The sequence below is a fragment of the Onychomys torridus genome, chromosome 23, assembly GCF_903995425.1.
Source record: "Onychomys torridus chromosome 23, mOncTor1.1, whole genome shotgun sequence".
Classification (NCBI taxonomy): Eukaryota; Metazoa; Chordata; class Mammalia; order Rodentia; family Cricetidae; genus Onychomys; species Onychomys torridus.
This window is the reverse complement of record NC_050465.1, coordinates 25837463-25861232: the sequence shown is the minus strand read 5'-3', so window position 1 is coordinate 25861232 and position 23770 is coordinate 25837463. Positions and strand designations below refer to the sequence as shown.

The following is a 23770-nucleotide window of genomic DNA, read 5'->3' as shown; positions in this document are numbered from 1 at the left end:
AGACAAACCAGATTCTCTTGTGTAATATCCATCTTTGTAAGACTGAAACACCACTGTGGCTGCTGGCTCCACCCACCTCAGCTTCCCAACATGGCGGTGGTACAGTTTATCACCAGCTCTGGGTCTGGGGCCATGTGTACCATCAACTCTCAGAAGCAGTTCTATCAAAGCAGTTCATAGCCCAGAAACTTTTTTTTTTTTTTTTTTTTTAACTAGCAAAGGCTAAATCCACCACACAACAGAGTAAAGTGCTGCTTGTAGACTCCTCATTCCCGCCGCAGTACCAGTCAGACGCACACGCCAGGAACCCGCCATAGTAGCTCAAACTGGCAGGCTGCCGCTAACTTGAGAGAGACAACTAGGAAGCTGTTTTTAGCTCCGTTTTAGAATCTTTTTTGTCAGGTTTTAGGTGGAAATTCTTGCCAACACGTTGGACGCCATTTTTAGTTAGAGTTTTCCTGCCTGGCCCAGTCAGGACAAATCTCTCTTACCCGCCAGTCCCATAGTCGCTCAGACCCAAACAAGTAAACACACAGAAACTTATATTGCTTACAAACTGTATTGCCGTGGCAGGCTGCTTGTTATCTACTTCTTCTATCTTAAATTAACCCATTTCTGTTAGTCTATACTTTGCCACATGGCTCGTGGCTTACCAGTGTTTTTACATGTTGCTTTTCATGGCGGCTGGCGGTGTCTCTCCAGCCTTCTACTTCCCAGAATCCTCTTCTCTTTTGTCCCGCCTATACTTCCTGCCTGGTCACTGGCCAAACAGCATTTTATTTGTACAGAGTGATATCCACAGCAGGTAAGCCACAGCAAACTGAAGTTAGGAGGGCCTCAAGGTAAGGATGGTGGAGGAAGGCAGTTAGCAGAGGGTGAGCAAGAGACCAGCAGTACAATCGGAGAATAACCATCCTGCCTGTGAGACAAAAACCCTCCGGTAACCTGTGTGCTCTGCAACTCCCGTGCCCATGTGGATCCCTAAAGTAGGTGACTTTCTCTTGGACTCTCTGGACTGTGTCTCTATTCCTTGTTGTCCAACAAGTGAAAATGCAGTACTACATTAACCGTCTTATATTCTAGAAATTGTGCTTGTATTTGTCCTATCTATCATAGACCAACTCCACTTTAATTTTCCTTACTATAGTCTTTTATTAAAGCAGAACCATAAGTTGTATACTTCCACCAATTCAGAAAAAAACTCCTATTCATGCAAACTCTACTAATATGAAGGGACTGGACGTTGCCTGGGTTTGGGGAAGGAGAGATGTCAGAGAATTAGGAAGATGCCTCTGCAAAGGGGCAGGAAGCTCTGAGGAGTGATGTGAATACTCTCTATCTTGGTCATGGTGATGGTTTCACAGGAATATGCACATGTCAAAACTTATTACACTGTATTGCTTAGTTGAAATGTGTTGTTAATCATATGTTAGAAAATACCTTAAAGCCATTTAAAATTTTGATATTCTCCCCAACAAAAGCACAGGATTCCATTCTGCTTCCTTTGCTTATGCTTACCTATGACATGTCTGCAATTGGTCACCATACATATTATAAGAGATTATTCCTGGGGTTGGTCTCGAACTTGATCTGCAGCCCAGACAGGACTTGAATTTGCAATTGTCTGTGTTCAGCCTCCTGAGTACCTGGGGTTCTAAACCTGGCTCTCAGTTTCTGCATTTTATTTTCCAGCTGAATTTCATTTTAAAAAGATATATTCCATCATTGTTTATGACACTCAGGAAAAGAGGTGTTGAGCTTCATAGTTTCAGATTTTTACCATTACAATTTTTTCATCCATTGGCCAATTTTCTGTGTTGCAGGAATCCTAATTGGTCTTATAATAAAAACCCAGAACCAGATATTGGGGTAAATGCTGAAAGATCAGCCACTTCTTACCTCACCAACTCCTCAGCTGAAAGGGGATGATCCTGTCTCCAGAATCCTCAGACTGAATGCCCCCGAGTCCTCAGCCGAAAGGACTGTGCTCCTGTCTCGTCCCTTATACACCTTACATGCCTTTCTCTGCCCAGCCATATTACTTCCTGTCACAACCTTCCTAGTGCTGGGACTAAAGGTGTGTGTGCTTCCCAAATACTGGGAGCAAAGGCATGAGATCCCAAGTGCTGGGATTAAAGGTGTATGCCACCACTGCCTGGCTCTGTTTCTCCTTTAAACTGCATTAGTCTTGTGTAGTCCAGGGTTGCTTTGAACTCATGAAGATCTACGCAGATCTCTTACTCCTGAGTGCTAAGATTAAAGGTATGTGCTACCACTGCCTTGCCTCTGTGTTAAATCTAGTGGCGGTCTCTATCCTCTGAGCTTCAGGCAAATATTATTTGTACAAATAAAATATCACCACATTTCTGTTTTTAAACTTAGTAGCATCTGGTTTGGAGGAATCTTGCTCATTTATAATACTGTAAAGTTATGCTAAGATACAATCTTTAATGAGACATTTTATATGAAATTATTGTAAAATAGAATTACTACAAGAATTAATGTAGTGGCTAAGTATTTTCTTCATTGTCCCCTTTTGCCTTAGATAATAATTTTTATTAAGCCTGTCTATCCAAACAATAGTTAACCTATCTATGGCTAATCTGGCCATCTGTGCAGCTGAGAAAATTTCATTTTGGATCTAGGAGACCAAAAGAAATTTGATGGCATTCAATTTGGTTGAATTGCTTCTCCAGGAGATGAGAATTCAGCATAAATCCAGAGCATACTTACAGCTGCTTGGCAATGTAGCTGTTTCTTAAAGTACTGATTTCAGTGGGGTTAAGCCTTGCTGGAGAGTTCCACAAGGTTCATACACATACTCTCTCTCTGGGAAAAAGAAAGAAATGAGTAAGTGTTACAGTTTAGATAAGTGTTCCCCAAAGACCCATCTGTTAAAGGCTTGGTCTCCTGGCTCCTCCCACCCCTCTGAAGCCAACCCCCTGCATCTCTGTTTGCCTACAGTCACACTGCTGTCTCATTTCCTCGGCCTCCATGTTCCACTCTTCTGTGACAATGGGACAATGAGGGTAATCGCCTTAATTTGAGGCCAACTCATTAGCAACTTTAATTTCATTGTCTACCTTAACTCTCTTTGCAATGTAGCCTGACTACAATATTCTAGGAATTTGGATATGGGTATTTTTGAGGGACCGTTACTCTGTCTACCAGGCACAGGATGCATTATAGCATTCTTGCTGATGGGAATAATCCAACAGCAAAAAGAACTGGATATTGTGGAGGACAGAACCACTAGTGGGACATAAGCAAGGAAACAGAAATGGGCTTTTTAGGATCAAGGGTCAACTTCCCCTAGTTGTCAACAGAAGGATCCTGGAGCAGATGCTGGCAGCAGATAATAAAGCGGTTATTTTCTCAGTGACCTACAAGCAAGATCAGCAACCGTGAGTAACAACGGGGTAGAAGTGAAGATAGGCAGAGAATACGGCTCAGTTAGTGCTTATAGAGCAAGCATGGAGATTGGAGTTTGCTCAAAAAAAAAAGTGCATGAGGAACAATATCTGATGTTTCCCTCTAGCTTCTACATGCATACACATACATGCACGCATGCACACCACACACACACAAACAGGAGATACATTATAAACCTGACACCTAAGGGAAAAGAGCATGACAGTGCTAGAGACACCTAAGAAACATCAAGGACCCACTTGAAGTCTGGGATCATTGCCTTAGAATATGATCACTCAATGTATTTCTTCCAGGCAAGCAGACAAAGAAATCTGCCACGCTAATTAGTCAGGGTAAGATCTATCACTCGAAATTTCAGGCCTCAATACAAACAAAGTTGTGTACTGACAAAGTTGCATGAATTTCTCTCTTAATCCTCACAAAAACCGAAAAACGTGGATTATATTAATATTATTGTGGCGTTTTTCAAATGAGGAAACTAAAGGGGTTGCTAAAGTAAGCCTACACTGTAATTCTGGTTTTGTGTATTAATTTAAAAGGGAGTTAAAACTCATAGGTGCATCATAAAATCAACCCAATAAATATAATCTGACCAATACATTTATTCATTATCAATTAGAATCAATTATATCAAGGTAACATTTTGAAATAGCTTGTGATGTAGGAATCTTTCTAACAATTGGGGCAGCTTGTCTCTAACTATTAAAGCCAGGTACAATTATCATGGTAATTGTTAATGTTCTTTTGGTATGCTTCATCTATATTCTGTCTTGTGTATTGCTTAGTATTCTAATTTTTCTAGGCTTTACTTAACTTAGTTTTACTACTACAGAGCTAAGGGTTTAGCTCAGTGGTAAAGTGCTTACTGAGTATGTACAAGGCCCTAGGTTTGAGATCAGAAGTGAAAAAAATAGTTAGCACAGAGTAAGTTTATTCAAATATCCTTAATTCCATTTTTTTTTCTTTCCTTTTTGGGGACAGTCCTCAAACTAGTAGCTGAAGATGACTGGCTAGTCGGGCCTCCTCCTCCCAAGTGCACAGATTACAGGCATACACTGCCACTCTGGGTTTAGATAGTGCAGAGGATTAAACTCAGGCTTTGTGCTAGCAAGCACTCTACCAACTGTACTACATGCCCAGCCTGAATCCCACATTGCTTTGACCTTGTTTGTCATTCCTCAACTAAAAAATAATTTTGATTAAAACCATTATATGAATGTATGAGAATTTCTAAGATTTAATGAAAATATTACATTGAAAATAATTTTGGGGACTGGAGAGATGGCTCAGAGATTGGGAGCACTGACTGCTCTTCCAGAGGTCCTGAGTTTAATTCCCAGCAACTGCATGGTGGCTCAGAACCATCTACAATGAGATCTGGTGCCCTCTTCTGGCGTGCAGGCATACATGCAGGCAGAACATTGTATGTATATATATATATATAAAATCTTTAGAAAAAGAAAATAATTCTAGGGGCTTTAGAGATGACTAAGTGTTAAGAATACGTGTTGCTCTTGTAGTGGACCTGGTATCAGTTCCCAGCACCCAGCACATGGTAGCTTACAGTTATCCATAACTCCAGTTCCAGGGGATCTAATACCCTCTTCTGACCTCCAAGGGCACATGTTACACATAAATACATGCAAGCAAAACACTCACACATAAACTAAACTAAATAAATATGAAACGTTTTTAAGAAAAAATACTGACTAAAATTAGAAACCAGAAATTCTTCATTCCTGTTGACTTTTCTGTACACTTTTAATGCACCGTTTATAGTCCATTTGTTACTCTGATGGTCTAAATTTAATTATCAGACAGACTTATTAAACATCCTCTTCATTTAAAAGACAAGAGCTCCTCCTGCTGTTTTCCTAGACTAACAGATGAATGCTCATTGTTACATCATACAGATCTCACCTACAAAGAATTAGAATTTATGTTGTTAAGACCAGAAGGACAGAGCTGGAGATGTGGCTCAGTTGGTATCGTGCTGGTCTAGTGTGCACGAAGCCCTCACTACGATTCCCAGAGTGGCACAGAAACAGGCATGTGGCACATGCTGTAACCCCAGCACTTGGGAGGTCGAGGCAGGAGGATGAGGAGTTCAAGGTCATTCTCAGCTACTTATAGAATTTAAATCCAGCCTGGAACTACATGAGACCATATCTCAAAACACAAACAAGAATGTAAGCCCATGTTTCTCAACGTTCAATAGTTTCTTAACATGCAAGAAAAATCAAAAGTGATCGAGCCAGCAAGATAGCTAAGTGGGAAACAGTGCTTGCCACAGAGCCCGCTGACTGAAATTTCATCCCTGAGACCCACGTGGTAAAGGAAGAGACCTGAGTCCCACAAGTTGTCCTTTGACTTACACACACACACACACACACACACACACACACACACATACACACACACAGTTTTTTACAAAGAAATAGAAAACATGGATTTTTCAATTGTGCCACTAACTAGCTATCTGCACTCAAATAAGTAGCCAATTATCAAAGATTGGATAGTTGGATATTCATACTACATGCAGAGAGAGGGATGAATTTGCCTCATGCTTCTTTCTCTCCTACCCCTGGAAAACCAAAGGCGTAAGTTATACTTTTGGCTTTTGGATAACTATTTGGATAAGCTGTGCAAATAACTGAAATACATTGGATCTCAGTTTATGTGAGAAAAGCAAATGATAATGCAGGTCCACGGGGCTGAGGGAGGGATTAAATATAATGTAAACACCTAGCATATGCTTGGGCACACGGTAACTTTTTATTAGCTCCTTCTTTTTCTTTAGCCCTGACCTCAGAAAAATAAATATCTTACTCTGAGGAAGGAGAAATAAATATTGCCATTTTTGTATTCATAGTACCCCCCAAATAATCATTGTAATACTGAGCCCCCAAAGTCATTAGTGTAGTGTTTTCTCAATCTCTAGACAGCAACCTCTGACTTCTACTCCCTACATACCAGTAGCAGCCCTCTGTTTATGACGATCCAAAATGTCTCCTGATGTTGCCAAGTGTTGTTCCTTTAGAGCACTAGTTCTCAACTTGTGAGTCACAACCCCTCGGGGATTGGAATGACCCTTTCACAGGGTCAACTAAGACCATCAGAAAACACAGATATTTACATTACGATTCATAACAGTAGCCAAATTACAGTTACAAAGTAGCAACTAAAATAATCTTTTGTTGGGGGTCACCACAACATGAGGAACTGTACTAAAGGGTGACGCATTAAGAATCTACACTCCTTAACCCTGGCTATTGCGAACCACAGCATCAGTGGAAGACAACCTTGGAAAACAACCTCACGTTTTAGTGGGATGTGAGCACTATTTCGAGAGTGGAACCCTAGGAGATAATGAAAATTTAGAGACACCATAGAGTGAGGCCCTAATCAGTCAGCACTCATAGGAAGAGGAGGGGAAACTTCTCCCTGCCACGTTGGATAGGGCAAGGAGGCGGCTGTGTGTAAGCCATAAAGATCTTTGGCAAGAAGTGAACCAGCCAGTTCCTTCATCTTGGACTTCTCAGCCTCCACAAAGTGGGAAACAAATTCTTGTTATTTAAGATGCCTAGCTTGATTGTGTGTGTGTGTGTGTGTGTGTGTGTGTGTGTGTGTGTGTGTATGTGTGTGTGTGTGTGTGTGTGTATGGCAGCCATGTGAATTAATATAGATTTTTAACAGAATAGGAAATCTTGCAAAACATCACAGATATATATTGCTTAGTGATACACATTTCTTTTTAATTTTTATTGCATTTACTTATTTTGTGGGTGTCAATGGACAGCTTTTTGGAAGTTGGTGTTCACCTGGAACAGCTCTCCTCAGCTGAAAAAGCTCCATTCCTGCCTCCCCTAACCCTGCTCTCTCAGAGAAACGTCAAAAATCGAGTTCCACCCAGTTTGTGGAGGCTCCCCGTCCAAACCCTGTCCTCTCAGAGAAACTGTGGAAAGCTCCTTTCCAGGGCAGTGGCCCAAGACCCCGGGGGCACGTCGTCACTCTGTGCCCCTATGGGGTATTTAAACCACCCCCTTTAAACCGACCATGTGCTTTCTCTCCTGCCCCCTTTCCGAGAGTCACCCAGGAATGCTTTGCTCAGATTAAACCTGGTCCTTTAATTTTTAATTCGGCTTGATTTGGCTTACTGCATCGGCATTGAGACTTAATATCAGGGTTCTGAAACCTTTCAGCTGGTTCTCTCCTTCTTCCATGTAGGTCTCAGGGATTGGATTTAGGTCATCAGACTTGGTGGCAGGCTGAGCCATCTTGCCAGCCCTGATATAAATTTTCTACTACAAGTTTCAGTTAAAAGTTTGAAAGCCAGCAGGCAACAGTGGCACACAACTTTAATCCCAGCACTCGGGGTGGGGCAAAGCCAGGTGGATCTCTGTGAGTTCGAGACCAGCCTGGTCTACAGAGTGAGATCCACGACAGGTACCAAAACTACACAGAGAAACCTTGTCTCAAAAAAACAAAAAACAACAACAAAAAAGTTTGAAAGCCACTAAAAGCTGAGTGGATGGCTCAGTGGGTAAAAGCACTTGCTGTGTATATCTGTAACTCCAACACTGAGGGGCAGACACAGAAGGATTCCAAGGGCTCACTGGCCAGCCAGCTTAGTAGAAACAGGGAGCTTCTGGTTCAGTGAAAGACAGTGTCAGAAGACACCTGAAAAAGACACCTGACATCTTGTTCTGGCTTCCACATGCTCATGCATGGTGTGTGTACCTGCACAGTGAGTTATATCACACACACACACACACACACACACACACACACACTTCAAAAGCCACTTTTCTGTACATAGAAAATTCTTCTTAAGTTATAACGGCTGGAGAGATAGCTCAGCCGTTAAGAATACTGGCTACTCTTCCAGAAATCCAAAGTTCCATTCCCACCACCCACATGGCAGCTCACAACTGTTTATAACTGTTGTCCTATGGGATCCGATGCCCTCTTCTGGTGTGCAGATGTACATGCAGACAAAACATCCATATGCACAAAATAAAATCTTCAAGAAAAATAAAATTATAAATGACTTTATTGGATCAAGAAGCCCTGTAAGGCAGGTTGGAGAGTGACTTGCTCTCAGAGGTACACAGCAGCTGCTTGAAGGAAAGATAGGGAGCAGAACCCAGATTGTCAAACTTGTAGTGAGAAGGTTCTCACCTGCTGCTTTAGGAAGAGCTCTTCTAAGTTCCAAAAGAACAGGGATGTCGAACAGCATCAGAGGCCTTTGGTAGTGGGCCTAATCATTAAAATTTCATATCAGGACATTAGATAGAGTAGTAAGACTTAAATTATTTTTTCCACATTAACTTGGTATATCCATAGTTCTGTGGAAATGAATAAAGGGTGAGCAGAAACCAGCTTTCACTCATCCGGGTTCTTTGCCCTTCCAGACAAACTGGACATGGCTCTCTCCTTTCCTCCACTAACCCCTAGAACCAGTCCAGTTGCCCTCTGGGGACATTTCCCACTGGTCCCCAGGTAGATCTATTTGCTCTTCCGTCACCTGTTCCACATTTGTTCCCTCTAATCTCCACCCATTCTGTCCCATCTCACAACCCCATCCCAGAGGCGGCAACTGTTCCTTTCTAAAAGGGGCAAACCACAGCCCCCACCACAGTTTAATACCTGTTGGCTGATTTGACAGGACACAATGGGAATTCCTACAGAAGCAACAACGTGCTGTTTTCCAGGTGAAGGGAAACTGAACTGCCCATTTCCTCCTTATTATCTAAGGGGTTTTGGTTTTCCTCTGAAGGACAGCCAGCCCAGAATGCCTGAGCTTCCCTTTGTGACAGGCCACCACCCCATAGAGGCGTTAGTGTGCTTCTGATGGAGGTGCAAGTCAAACTCCAAGAACCCACCACTGTCTCTGACCCCTCAGCTCTCTTGGGTTTGTACTGTCACAGCGTGCCACCAGCTGTGTCCCCAACCTTCCCAAAAAGTCACGTTGGAACCCCTTAAGACCTTGACTTCCCATAACCTGTTCTTGAATTCAGGGAGAGAATTACCCAACTATTTTGTATTTTTAGTTAGCACTGCAAATGATTCATATTACCAAAGAAGGGAGGGAAATCTTGTTTCTGTCACATGTAGGATTAGGGCAACGTTTTTCTTCAGTGGCTGGGTTGACTTTCAACCGTATCACGCGCGTTCCATGAAGGAAAACAGCTGGTCTTAGGGACATTCCACACGTATCATTCAGAACAAGCGCCTTCGTTTTCATGAGTCAAGGGACAGAGCTTTGATGAAGCTGGAACTCTAGAAGTGCTCTAGACTCACCAGGATCGGGATCTCGAGATGACCACCGACAATATACAGCCTTCGCTTTTGCTTTAACACTTGTTGGCAGCTGACTCACCAAGGAGACCTGGGGGGTAAATGGGTCAGCACTTTAGTCCTATTTCTCCAGGCCACCCTGGAGCGATGGGTGGAGCGGGGTAAAGGGGACTGACTCCAGCAGGAAGGTCCCGGGAACGTTTCTGGGAGAGGGAGCAATCGATATTGAATCCATGAACTCTAAACTGGACCCTGGGGCCCTGAAAATTCAGTGTTTCCTCCCACGTGGAAAGAGTGAGGTACTCCATAAAAGGCCACTTCGTAACTTTTCCAGTCGCTAGCACACGCCCTCCCGCGCTGACCAGCCCTAGAGGTGCTGACCTAGACCCTGAGTCACACAAACTTCCTGCACAGGCGCACTCCAGCCGGACGGTGACGCCTGGAGCTCGGGGGCGGAGCCAATGCCAGTCACGTGACGCCCGCGGCATCGCTCCCTTCGCAATTTCCCTACAAGGACTTGGGTCCCGGGTCCCCGCCTCTCTCCTAGCTCTGGAATGCGGGCAAAGGAAAGCTACGGGACGGACGCAACCATCTGCTGAGAGGATGGGGGGGACGCAGGACCACAATTCAAGAAGGGACGCAAAAAATGACGAAGAGTCAGTCCTTAGAACAAGAGATCCTCTATATGGGTTTTTGTGTTCTAAGTTCCTCGCCCTGTACTCCCCATCGGCGCCCTGCGTCCTCCAACTGCTCGGGCCTCTTCCCCGAGGTCCCCTCCGGTCAGTGCTGGCCCACGGAGGCGGCGGAGAATGGTGGCTAGGCTCACTTCCGGTCTGCTGGCAGAGGCCGGAAGTGGCGGTTCTTGGGCTGCTGGCGAGTTGTTAAGTCGGTGGGAGCGGTCGGCGGGGCTTCGCGGAGACACCCTTTATTCTCGCGGCTGAGCAGGGTGAGTGGGGCTGGCCGCGGGGCGTGTGTGGCCCGCCCTGAGAGGGTGTCCCCCGCGAGGCGGCGGTGAGCGCGGGGCAGCCCGGAGCCGCGGGGCGGGGAACGCACCTGGGCAGGTGTGTCTGCGCGATCCCGGGCTGAGCCCAGGCTGGCGGCTGTGGGTTCGAAAGTCGCGGGACTGGGGCGGGCTGGGGCGGCCGGGACGCAGACTTTGTTCTGTTTGCCAAACTTGGAGCTTGGAAAATGTTGCTTAGTTCGCTGGCGCCGCGCGCCTGCCGGCCCGCGAAACCAGAGCCCTGCGGAGCTGACTCGGGAACTATGTTTGGTTGCTAACGTAAACTTGCCAGATTGGAGAGAGTTTGCAGATAAAGCCGTAGCACAGCCACCCTCTGCAGCTGCTGTTGCAGCTGTGCGGCTGCGTGCAGTAGGAAGAACCCATTCAAATTAGCGGCTCAGTGTGTACTCCTCTAATCAGAACTTTTGCTTTAAGTGATACATGAGCAGGGAGGAGATTGGGGTTTCATTTGCTTCTCGAGGGGACTAAGTCGACTTTACAGAGGAGTGTTTTTAGTTAGAGTCGTTCAGTAGATGCATAAAATATATTATTAGATCTTTAGAGAGATCGATCTTAAGTTAAGATTTTAACTTCTTGGGTTTTTTGTTTGTTTTGTTTTGAGCTGAGGATCGAACCCAGGGCCTTGCGCTTGCCAGGCCAGTGCTCTACCACTGAGCTAAATCCCAACCCATAAGATTTTAACTTCTTAAATGCAAAAGTTGTATCAAAAGGTGAAGAAAGCAAATCTTTACTAAAATTGCTGGTATTTTCTTTTTGTGGATGGCCCTTGATGAGGATTAAATAGAAAAGCAATTTTATCTTCAAAAGTGAGGCGTAGTTGACAAGTCATCCTGGCAGCTGGTTGACTTTTTAAAAGGTGTTCAGAACTCTTGGGTGTGGCTGTCTGGGAGATCTGACTCTCAACCGGAAGTGTGCCTAAGAAATGAAAACTTGACTTTCCTTGGGACTGAAGCACCAACTTGAAAATAACCCTTTCAAAAACTGAATTTGCAGCCCCCCCCCCCCCCACACACACACACAGACAAAAATCTCATCATGGAAAAAAAATGGCACTGATTAAATGAGACAGATCTGAGCTGGAGTTCGAAGCAGGCCGAATACCTAGGTGTTGGCACCCAACGAGGTTCTGAGATGGGGGTTTTCTAAAGGATAGATTTCCCAGTTTTACGAGAGTTTTCCGCTAGATGGTATTTCCTAAGTATGCTTAGTTTAGATGTTCTGTTAAAGAACATCTTTTCATCTTTTACATGTATTACCAGTTTAGGAGTGTGAGCTTCAACTATTTTAACTTAGGCAGTCTCATGTCTAAAGTATGGATTGGTCCTCCTTCACATGTTTTATAGGCTGTTTCGTTGTTGTTATTTTAGATAGAGTTTAATTGTAGCCCAGCCTGGCCTAAAACTTGAGATGGTCTTTCCTGCTTCAAGTACTAGGATTATATTCCCAGTTGTGAACTGCCACACCCAGCTTTAGCTTTTTCAAAACTTAAGATACTGTAGTTTCTGTAAATTCTACATTTCTAAAGATTCTGAAAATTCCCTTTGCCCTTGGTATGTGTAGAAAGCCTCTCTGAGGATGTTTTTTTTTTTGTTTTTCCCGGGTCATAGTCTGACATCTTCCTTGACCATGAGGCTCCCATCTAGCAAACTGCTAACACACCAGATTGCTTGGGCTGGGGGTGTGGCTCCGTGGTAGAGTGCTTAGCTAACATATGTGAGGCCCTAGGCTCAATCCCCAGAACTGCAGAACAAACAATCCACACCATACAGTCATTGCTGTAGCAATGTCTTAGCTTAAAACAAGGTTATGCTCTTACATCCCTAAACAGAGATCAACCTGACGACCTTTGACTGTCTTTCCTTCTCTTCCTGATGCTTTGAAACCCTCAAGTGTCCTCAAGTGTTTGCCAGAAGGCCAGTCTGCAAATTTTGCCTCTTTTCAAGTTTCACTTCAGAGATCTTTCACAAAGGGTTTTAAAGTAATCTCAGGTGATCCTCTCATGCACCCTAAATAAAAAATAGTTACAACGATTGTAAAATTTCCCTTTGCTCTAACTTTTTAAACTAACATAAGAATTATGCTTTCTAGCTTCACTTTTTGAGATAGTTGAATGATGTCTTAGAACCACAGCAAAGAGAAATCTACCACTGTCAAACATGATCTCTTTGATATCACAGCATCCCTGTGATCCCTTTACCTAAGTTTATTCCAGCCATGCTTGTAGTTTGGTATGAAGAAATAAACAACTTCTATTGTTTTGTATTGATGTGTAGCTGACCATCTCACAGCTGTGAAGCTCCAAGTTTCTGTGTTGGGAGATAAGCTCTTGAATCCATCTCATCTGCTTGAAAAAGTTGAGGCCTGGGGAGTATCTGACTCAACATTATTACATCATCAGATTTGGACAGAATTAACTCCTTGAATTAAGATGAACATCTGACTCTTGATTCTAAAGATAGTTTATAATTTCCAAGTGATAATGCAGTGAGTTATTTAGTCTCCTCTCTGATCTTGTAGAAATAAGTGAACAGTTGTGAACTCTCATTGTTTGATGATTGTATGCATCCTGATGAGTTATTTTTCTTTCTTTCTTCCTTTTTTTGGGAGATGGTCTCACTATGTATCCTTGGCTGTCCTGAAACTCACAGAGATCCATCTGTCTCTGCCTCTTGTTGTTGGGATTAAAGACATTCACCACCATTCCCAGCTTCATTATGTCATTATTTTTATGCATTGTTTTAACTTGAGCGTCATACCTCTGGAATGGGAAGTATGTAGCTCATTTTGTAAGTTGAACTAATCAATGCATTTCTTTATAGTTGCCTCTCCAACTATATTTTAACTTCTTTAAGATAGGTCACACATGTGCTTTACATTTTTAACTTTTGACTAGTGTTCAATGCTAATAACATTTGATATGTATTAATATAATTAGCTGGTCCTAATACAGCCATTTGAATTTAGCATGGGATGGGCTAAAGTTCTGGGTGAAGTTATTGTTAATGCTGAATAAAACATCAAGAAAAAGATATTTTCGTCTATTTTGTAATGCATTTACTAATTTTTGTCGTGTGTGTGTGTGTGTGTGTGTGTGTGTGTGTGTGTGTGCTTGAAGAAGTCAGTGGACTCTTGTTTCTGGAGTGTGGGGCTCAGGAACTCTTGGTGGGATGGTCTGTTTCCTCTTCTCCACAGGCTTCTGGCTTCACAGGATGGCACTGGTCCTGTGGATGGCCACCATGCACAGATCAGGTCCATGCTTGTTCTTTCGGATCATGTGCCTGAGGCTGTTGATGGTGCCCTGTGCATTCTTGTTGATGGTGGTCCTTAACTAAGAAGTGGCTGGTTTTCTCTGACCCATCTCGTTTCATGACCACGACCCCTTTGTGTTCCTCTGCGGGCTGCACTCCCACAGTATTGTTGTGAATCAGCCTGTTGTAGCCAACCTTCAGATTATTGGGCTCGGGCTGTACTGCTTATTCCTCTTAATCAGGAAACTGGAGCAATTCCAAACCACCATTGTAGACGGGCAGACATGGCAGCACTCCTTTCCCGATGGTGGCCGGAGACGAAAAGAGTGCATTTACTAATTTTTAAATTCATGGTTTAAATAATTGGAAATATATTCTTAAAAATTACATGTTACTTTTAACATGTTAAGCATTTTTATAAAGGGATTTTAAGAGTACCCCCATCAAATTTAGTTTTACATGAGATTTCGTAGATTAAAAATTCACCTTCGTCGGCCATTTGACCTGTGGTCCTCATTAGTTCTTCTGTTCTTAAAATAACTGACATTCCTGTGTCATTGGGGGAAGGGAAACAATGCTGTCATACAATACAGGCTATTTTTGAAGACGGTTTTTGACTTGCAAAGGCATGTTATGCTTAAACTGTTGAAGAGACATAGACTAGTAAGTATGTGGCACTCACTGGTCTCAGCTCTCACTGAAGTTCCTGAGTGCATTTTAAGAGGCAGTAATAATATTCTCCATAACACCTTGTCATTAACCATTTCGAGCAGGAGGGAAGAATATAACTTTGTGTAGTAATTGAGATGGATAGCCTCCAAAATATGTTAGAGTTTAAATGCGCATTCAGGAATGCTTTCAATGGGTTATAAAAGACAGTCTCCTAAAGGATAAATAAAAGGAAAACTGAGAATATGCAATTGCCGAGAATTTATGAGAATATAGAATATCTTTCCAAAGGCATTCTGCTCTACTGCCTAGTGTGCTGTAGTAGATGAACTGGGTTTGTGACTGACCAATTTTTTAAGAATTTCCTACCAAAATCTGAAACCAGATTGACATTATAAAGTAATGTGAGCAGAGCTTTTCTGATTGTTTCCTGATTGTTTGTACTCTGTTGATGTGGTGTAATCAAGAATGTCAGAAATAGCTGCTTCTTTTTTTTTTCACTCATAGGAAACATTCTAAGGGTCACTTTGGGTGCTGGAATCTAGGTAGCGGTTCATTCTTTGCAGTCCACAGGCTTATTTTTAGAGCAAGGGCATGGTGCTTTGCGCATCGTGGCTAAATGTTGTTTTCAGAACGTAAGCTTTAAAATTGTTATCTTGGTCAGAGCGGAGTCAGTAGTGCCTGTTTTAGCCCTGCCTGGGGGAATATAATTCAGCAGGGACTTAGTCTTGCTGATTGGGACTTTGCAGGCTGTCATCTCCACCTCGCCTCTGAAGAATGGTACGCTAGAATTTTATTATCTGATAGCTATGGGGTTTTCCACTTCAAACATTTTATATTAATTGTTTAAGTTGAATGTTCACAGGAAAAATATATTTTCATCTTATGTATTAGATGTTCTTTTAAGTTTTACAGGGATAAATTTATTAGAGAGCAAAGATAGTATCTGTGATTTTTAAGGTGTTCTTTAAATGAAATTGCCTTACAACTTGTGCTCTGATTTCAAAAGAGAAGTCTTAGTTATATCCAGTGTTGAGTACAGAACAGGTCTGTATAAAGTACAGTCTGTAAGACTTAACTCCTGGTGAATTAACTTCAGTTTCTATGCTTTTATGGTTGGCCTTTCAGCAAAATGTTCTTGAACTACATTGAATCCAGAAATGAGAGTGCAATCTGAAATGTTTTCTGAATGGAAGAACAGCATTTGTCAGTAGAGATTGAGAGGGAGGCCTGTCCATTGGTCATTCTTTCTCTGATGGATTAGAACTGCAATTTTAGGGAGTGAGCTGCAAAAGGCTAGGCTTTTGAACATGAATTAGTACCTCCTAGCAACCCTGTAGTGCTAATGTATAAGAACTGCTATTGTTTCCCATGTATCTGAGGTCCCCCAACACACAAATAGATACATACACCTCTCCTTGGTTTTTATTTTTCTTTTGTTGCTAGGTTCCCATGGTAGCACTAGGGATGTGCAGTTTTGATGTGCTGTGAGCTTTGACATGATGTTGGTTGGTGAGCTTTGACATAAGTGATGGTCTTTTTATAAAAAAAATCTTTCAACTTTAAGAGTGAATGAACTCAAAACTCAAGACTAGTTTTTCCCTTTTAGTTTGGTTGTTGGGGTGATAGTCCCGAATAGCTGGAAGTTTTTACCTAGTTATGTTACCCCACTGAAACATACCACTGACTGATATAAAGATAATTCCACTTATCTTTGTTAATCACTGTTATGATTCATACTTAGTAATCTCAGATACTGATTTTATTTCTCTTGAATTCTTTCTTAATTAGGATTTAACCACCACCATGTCGAGCAAGAGGGCAAAGACCAAAACCACCAAGAAGCGCCCTCAGCGCGCAACATCCAATGTGTTCGCCATGTTTGACCAGTCCCAGATCCAAGAGTTCAAAGAAGCCTTCAACATGATCGACCAGAACCGGGATGGCTTCATCGACAAGGAAGACTTGCATGACATGCTGGCTTCCATGGGTAATGTCCACTTACAGTGTGATGTGTTGGGTAGAATTTCCTTCATGTTCTTCATGATTCTTAAAGCTCTATGAAGCCAGCTAAATGATTTTTTTTTTTTTTTTTTTTTTTTTTTTTTGAGACAGGGTTTCTCTGTGTAGCTTTGTGCCTTTCCTGGAGCTCGCTCTATAGACCAGGCTGGCCTCGAACTCACAGAGATCTGCCTGCCTCTGCCTCCCAAGTGCTAGGATTAAAGGCATGTGCCACCACCACCCGGCTTGTGATTAATTTTGAAACAGTGTTTCCCACTGGGACAGACACCTGTACCTACCTGAGGGTTAGGCTGCAGGACTCTGTGTGTGTGCATGTTTGTGGGTGGGTGTTTAAGAAAGTGAGGGCTGAAGAGGAGGTGACTGAGAGTTAAGACTGCATACTGCTCTTGCAGAGGACTTGAGTTTGGGTCCCAGCTCCTACATTCAGTAACTCACAACCACCTGTAACTCCATCTGCAGGGGCATTCCTGCTCCTTTGGATTCTATGGGCACCTGCACACATTTGCACGTACCAGCACATACATACATACATACATACATACATACATACATACATACACGCACAATGAAAAATAAATCCTTAAAAAGAGAAAGTGAGAGATCTTGATGAAAGGCAGTACTAATCCTTTTAGCATCTCACTGGAATATTATATACTTAACTATATGTCTTCAAACTTCCCCACAGTTTTGCTGTCATGAACCCAAATAGCAAATATAGTGGTTTTATTTCCTGCCAGAATGTTTACCGTGATTAATAGTTGGTATATTTCCTAATGTGATTATGAATATGGCTCCTTTTGTTTAGGAAAAAATCCAACTGATGAATATCTAGATGCCATGATGAATGAGGCCCCGGGCCCCATCAACTTCACCATGTTCCTCACCATGTTTGGTGAGAAGTTGAATGGCACAGACCCCGAAGATGTCATCAGAAATGCCTTCGCTTGCTTTGATGAGGAAGCAACGGGTAAGTCAGGGGTAATGTAATCACAGAGTCGTTTGTAGTTGGGTAACAAAATGTACAGTACTTCAAATGTAGTGAATTAGCACTTTTTGAAGAAGGTTTCTTTGCACCTTTCTTTTGGTGCGCTCATCACTCACCTTACTCCTCCTCCCCTTAAGTATTAGTAGTTTTCAGAGGTTCATTGGTTCCATTTGCAGCTTCTTTGGGAAACATATTTACGCTCTTATTTAAAGGTTAATTCCCCGGGGTCCTGGCTGTCAGTACTGTGTTAAATGAGTAACTGACCAGAGGAACCTGGTAAATTGTTACAGACCATAGCACAGCACAGTACTATCTTGTGTTTGCCTGTTGGGCCTCTCTCAACTCCAGAATAGCGCAGTGTGTGATAGCTATGTGATTCAGGGCAGGTTACTTCGGTACAGTTCTGTTTTTGTTTTTGATGAAACTGGCAATAATATGACCTGTCTCACAGAGCTGTTGTGAGGATGAACTGGGGAGACGAGATGGTGTCCTTAGTGCCCAGCGTGCTGCTGGCATCCAGTTGACTGAGGAGAATCAAGTGCTAGGTGTGCTGCTGCGGGACTGGCGTCTGTAAGCCCAGCAGTCAGGAGGCTGAGGCTGGAATCATGGGTTTGGGCTACCCAGTAAGAAGACTATATCCCAAAAAGCAAACCATTAAAACAAAAAGTGTTAACGATAGGAATGCCTGGTCCTTTGGCAAAAGTAGAAAATATGGGCATATTTTCTAAGATTTCTACTTTGTGGCTCAGCCAGTGTGTGTAGAGAGGGACGACTCACCTCTGATGTCCTACATTACATAGGCTAGTCTTAAATGCTGGTGGTTGTCAGGGCCAGCCAAGGGAAGCATGGGCTCCTCACTCTAGCTTTCAAACTCCCCATAGAATGGCCCTCAACCACAAAAGAGGCACACATGAGCACATGTGAGTGTGATTTTGTAGACTTTTCTCTTGGCTCCTCAAAAACAGTGAGTTTTACTTTCCATACACCAAGATTTACTTGTGTCTGTCTCCTGACACATTCATGGTTGACTTATTTTAGTTGTGTTAATTTATGTACCAATCGAGTGAGTTGACTGAAGTTGATGATTGATTTCTACAAAGCTGCACTTCTAAGATTTTAGGGATCTCTTTTTAAAATGTGGGATTAGGGTTTCTTTATTTCTCATTTTGTCTGTTGAGCTCACTTTGTATGAAATACATTCTTAGTGTATTAGTCTTTTCTTTTTTGCTTTATGATTAAACCTGTTTCATTTATTTTCTGCCTTAATATATTAAAGGTTCTTAATCATTATGCACACAAGTTACTTGGGGAGCTCTTTAAAATTCCCAGTCCTAGAAAAGAAATCAGGGCTGAAACAGGGTCCTGCTTCTGTTCTGTAAGTAATTACATTCTTTTTGGCAGGTGGATTTATGAAAATGCTGTCAGGTAGCAGGTGATTGCTATTGACTTGTACAATAGGTATAGCCTCTTGCTGAACACCAAAAAGAAGGATGTGGGGTGGGCAGACAAAACAGAGTAATGCCGTTTAGCATCTGGTTGTCTCTGTACTAGGGCCAGTGGAAATACATAGACTGTGCAGTTGGGTGTGGGTGTTCTGATCCTCGGTTCTTTATTCTCCAGGCACCATCCAGGAGGATTACCTGAGGGAGCTGCTGACCACCATGGGCGATCGGTTCACAGATGAGGAAGTGGACGAGCTGTACAGGGAGGCCCCCATTGACAAAAAGGGGAATTTCAACTACATCGAGTTCACACGCATCCTCAAGCACGGAGCGAAAGACAAGGACGACTGAAGAGCTTCAAATCCAGACAAATGTTCCCTGTTGCCACTTGGGGTATTTCTGAGATTTTCCTCCTAGAACCTGTTACATGCCCTAGCTTACTGCTTTTTCCTTTCTTGTTTTGTATTTATATAATCTCAGCCTCTTTGGGCCACATGTACCTTTATAATCAGACTGGAAAGGGGACTTTCTGTCGTTATCTGAGTCAAAAGGAAGGTCATTACTTACAGGCAGTCTTGTCCCCCTTGTGTATAACTGCACCCACACAGAGTCAATATATTTTTTCAGAGAAAGTTATCCACTCAATTTTTTCTGAATGATAATTAAACTTTCTGATAAAATACTTAGTCGTTTAAACTTATTTCCCACGTGACTTTTAGTTTCTCTTGTGTCTTGAAAGCAGGGTAGATGAGGTAAATGACGTAGCCAAGCTTGCTCGGACTCTCTCCAATGTTCCTTGTGTTTTTAAAGCAGTCCTGGTTTCCTCTGCTCCTGTTTATTTCTCCCCTCCTAGGGAAATCAGATTTTAACTGCCCTATTTGGGTTCCCTCGACTTGGTCTTCAATTTTGAAAATAATTCCTGCAGAATTGTGATCCCTTGAGTAGCTTAGAAGACTGGAGTTTGACACTCTTGCTTTATTGCTTCCCACTTTTAACTTTGGTACATTACTTCCTGCCACCTAAAATAAGATCAGGCCACTGAATATACCACTTTTCATTTGTTCTATTTAAAACTATCTCAGCTTTAAAGGTTCTATGGAATGCTTTTAACAAAGATTTCTCTGTTATATTTCCAGCTGTTGGAAATACACATAGAATTTTTTTTTTTGTTGTGTACAGTTTTTCCTTATTATAGCAACCCCTATTGAAAGACCATGTTTGTTTATGCAGAGAGATTCATCATGAGCCCATGTATGAGTTTTAGACATTCCTGACCTACCCACAGTCAGAACAGCTGTGGCTGCATGCCTGGGAAAGTGAGGTCATTGTTTCGATCCTAAAAATAACTTCTGTTATTTGTGATAATTCAGAACTGTTGCTGAGTTAATTGGGGAAAACACTTGTTCTGTTTAGTTTTCTAATGTTTCAAAAATTCCCAAGTTAAAAGGGTTTGAATCATGGGGGTTGGAGGGGGTTGTTTCAACAAGACTGTCCTCGAAGGAAACCATTACCTCATGTGATAAACAATTCTGGAATGCCTTTGAGCAGCAGGTTAGAGAGCTAGTGAGTAGAATGAGGGGTGGGGGTGGGGGACTGGTAACTCTTTGCTTCCTTCAAGATTAGAATCACAGACATCTGTCCCAATTTCCTGCTTGAATTTTTTTTCAGCAAAGTACCTTTTTCAGCTTATCCACTAGATGCTAGTCTTGTTGAATTTCCATTTCTACTGAAAACAAAACCAAACCCAAACCTACCATCTCTGCTTTAACATATCTTCAATGAGGAGTAAGTTATTTCCACTATAGGAAAAAAAGTACTACTAAAATTATCTCCTGCAACATCATTTCCATCTGGGCAACTCTTAAATAGTTGTTAGGAACATGAGGTGGTCAGTCCTGAATGGAATGACTTCTTAATTTGCTAGTAGGGATTCTCTTCATAGTAGTAGCTGGGTTTTGTGTAAGCAAAAACAGCTGCCAGTGAATAGCTGCAAGAATCTTCTCTAGCAGCAGACTGGACTGCAGAACCAGGCCCTGAAGTTTCCATGATGAGAAAGATCTCGAAACCATCCAGCTCAGAAGCCCCAGTAAAGCAACCCATGGGGCAGCTCCCTGCCACCTGCTTAGGGTTATGTCGCCACTGGGACTCCAGTGCCCAAATTGAATGTGATCAGGGAACTTGAGACTGAAGGGCAGGAAGTGAGTTGACTGGGACAAAGGGTTGAGGACCAGAATAAAAGACAGGTGGAGGAGGGCTGGAGAGATGGCTTAGAGGTTATGCGTGCTGGCTGCTCTTCCAGAGGTCCTGAGTTCAGTTCCCAGCAACCACATGGTGGCTCCCAACCATCTCTAATGGCATCTGGTGCTCTCTTCTGGCCTGCAGGCAGAATAATGTATACATAATAAATAAATAACTTCTTTAAAAAAGGTGGAAGCAGATTCTGAGAAGGGAGCCACTTTCTACAAAATGTGAGGAGAGCAAGGACAAGTTTAAGAATCAAGTAGACATTGACTAGAGGCTTTGAGGGGTGTGGGCCACAAAAACAGCTACAGAGAGCTAGTTCTAGGACTAAGAAGGAGGGTAGTTAGCAAGTCACAGAAAAGTGTAGGGGAGTTTAAAGGAGCCCACCAGACTTGGCACGCATCAGTCATTGGGTGGTTTTGAATGTGGAAACCCTAGGGAAACGGTAGTGAACAATGTTGGCTGTGGCAGACCTGCATTTTCAGGTCCTAGTTTTGCTACGCCAGGGCTCTGGGCAAGCTGCTTAACCTTTGTTTATTCACTTATAAAATGAACGAACGCTGTTCATAATGACATTTTTATGATTAAAAGCAACATGTATCTAGAGCTGGGTGTGGCTGAATTAACCCCACCTGTTGCCCAAGTAGATCTGTGGTCTAAATTGCCAGCTTCCTCATCTGAAATAGGAATGCCCCCTTCTCAGTTCGCTACAAAAATTAGAAACGTGGAAAAAAGGATGTGAATGCAGCGGATATTCAAATTGTAGTTATTCTTACTTTGCTCAAGTAGGTCCCTGAAAAAACCCCTGAAGGAAAAACAGGGCTCCAAGGACCTATTCTTAGAGATGAGGTCTTGTTTATAGAGGGGGAATCTGGCCTATATGTGAGTGCTGGGGATTCACTCTTGGGTCCTCTTGCCTGCATAGCAAGTGCTCTTGCTACTGATCCATCCCTCCAGCCTCACTCTGGTTTTTTGAGAGGGGGTCTTGCTGTGTAAAGTCTGCCTTGAGCTCAAGGCCCTGCTGCTTGCTTCTCTGCCACGGGGATGCCAGGATTAAAGGCACGCGCCTCCACATCCCACCTAGTAACTGATCCTACATTGTGTAGGGTGAGGGCTTAGGAAGTAATAGACTGGAAGAGTTCTGTGACAAACTTATAATAAACATCATTATTTAAACAATGACGCTTAAGGACAGACAACAGCATCAAAGGGAAAGAATACTCCGGAACAGACATATCGGCATCACCCGGTGCCTATTAATTTTACATTTTATCTCCGTACTTTGAAGAGGGAGGGAATTGCTCAGTCCCGGGTGCTTGCAGAACTCAGGACAACTTGCAGGAGTTGGTTCTGTGTGGGTCCTGAGAATCTAACTCAGGTAGTTAGGTTTTACCTGCTGAACCATCTTGCTGGCCCCTAACTTGTTTTTGTGTTGCAAGTACTTCTCGGTGCTGGGCACATCCGGTCTTCCTACCTTCTAGGAATTTCTGATCAGACTCCAGAGAGAAGACCTTCTTAATTGTCTCCCCAGTACCTGGCACGTTTAGGCAAAAAAAAAAAAAAGAGAGAGAGAGAGAGAGAGAGAGAGAGAGAGAGAGAGAGAGAGAGAGAAAGAAAGAAAGAAAGAAAGAAAAAGTGCTTAATCAACATTGCTGCCAAATTGACTACCTTCGTTATTTCAAAATAGTCCTACTCTTCTAGATTATCCCAATATGAGGGGGCTAAACTGTCCGTAAGAATACAATCATGAACAGCATCTAGAACAAATCCTGTGCTCTTAATTCTATCCTGTCTTTAAAATAACTCAAACCTTTTCTTGTGACTGAAAGCTGAATGAACCAGACATTGGCTGAGCCCTGATAATTTGCAAGTAACTGGGGAGAAAGTAAAGAGCACGCTGGCTGGAGTGCGGTTTCGAACCAGCGAAGGCGTTTCTTGGAGCTCACGGGGGAGTGCTCAGCCACCGCCCTCTTCCGTATTACATTCCTTCTCTAGAAAACTGTTTATCTAAAACTCAGTTCAATCAGGCCAACTGCCCTTTGCTAAATCAAGCAACCTCGGACTGGCCGCCACCGGCGCCAGGGGACCCCAAAACCAGGGCGGATCGCGGCCCACCCGGGTCAAATTCCAGCGCTGGCGCTCCGCCCTCCGCCGAGGAATGCGGAAGGGCCGCGGGACCAGCGCTGGAAGTCGGGGAGGCCGGCGGGCTGGGGCGGCTGCGGCAGGGGGATGCCGTGCAGGTGACTCGGGGAACGCGTACTCGTGGACACCCAGGCTTAGTTTGTCGGGCCGCACAACCAGGCTCGTCACCGCCGCCGACCGCCGGGCCCCGGGCCCCGCGAAATGCTAGCCTGTGCACCCCCTTGCCGCGGTTGGTAGCGCCGAGCTTGCGGGTGCTCCTTCCGCCCCG

The 23770-nt window shown here is 43.2% G+C and overlaps 1 protein-coding gene across 1 annotated transcript; it reads left to right on the top strand.

The window, feature by feature from the left end:
- The first annotated feature begins 10560 nt into the window (after positions 1-10560).
- LOC118573487 (myosin regulatory light polypeptide 9) lies at positions 10561-19815 on the top strand. The gene is made up of 4 exons (XM_036173818.1): positions 10561-10678; positions 16462-16660; positions 17498-17659; positions 19298-19815. The coding sequence occupies exons 2-4, from the start codon at positions 16477-16479 to the stop codon at positions 19468-19470; spliced, it is 519 nt and encodes a 172-aa protein (XP_036029711.1). The 5' UTR covers positions 10561-10678; positions 16462-16476; the 3' UTR covers positions 19471-19815.
- Positions 19816-23770: the final 3955 nt, after the last annotated feature.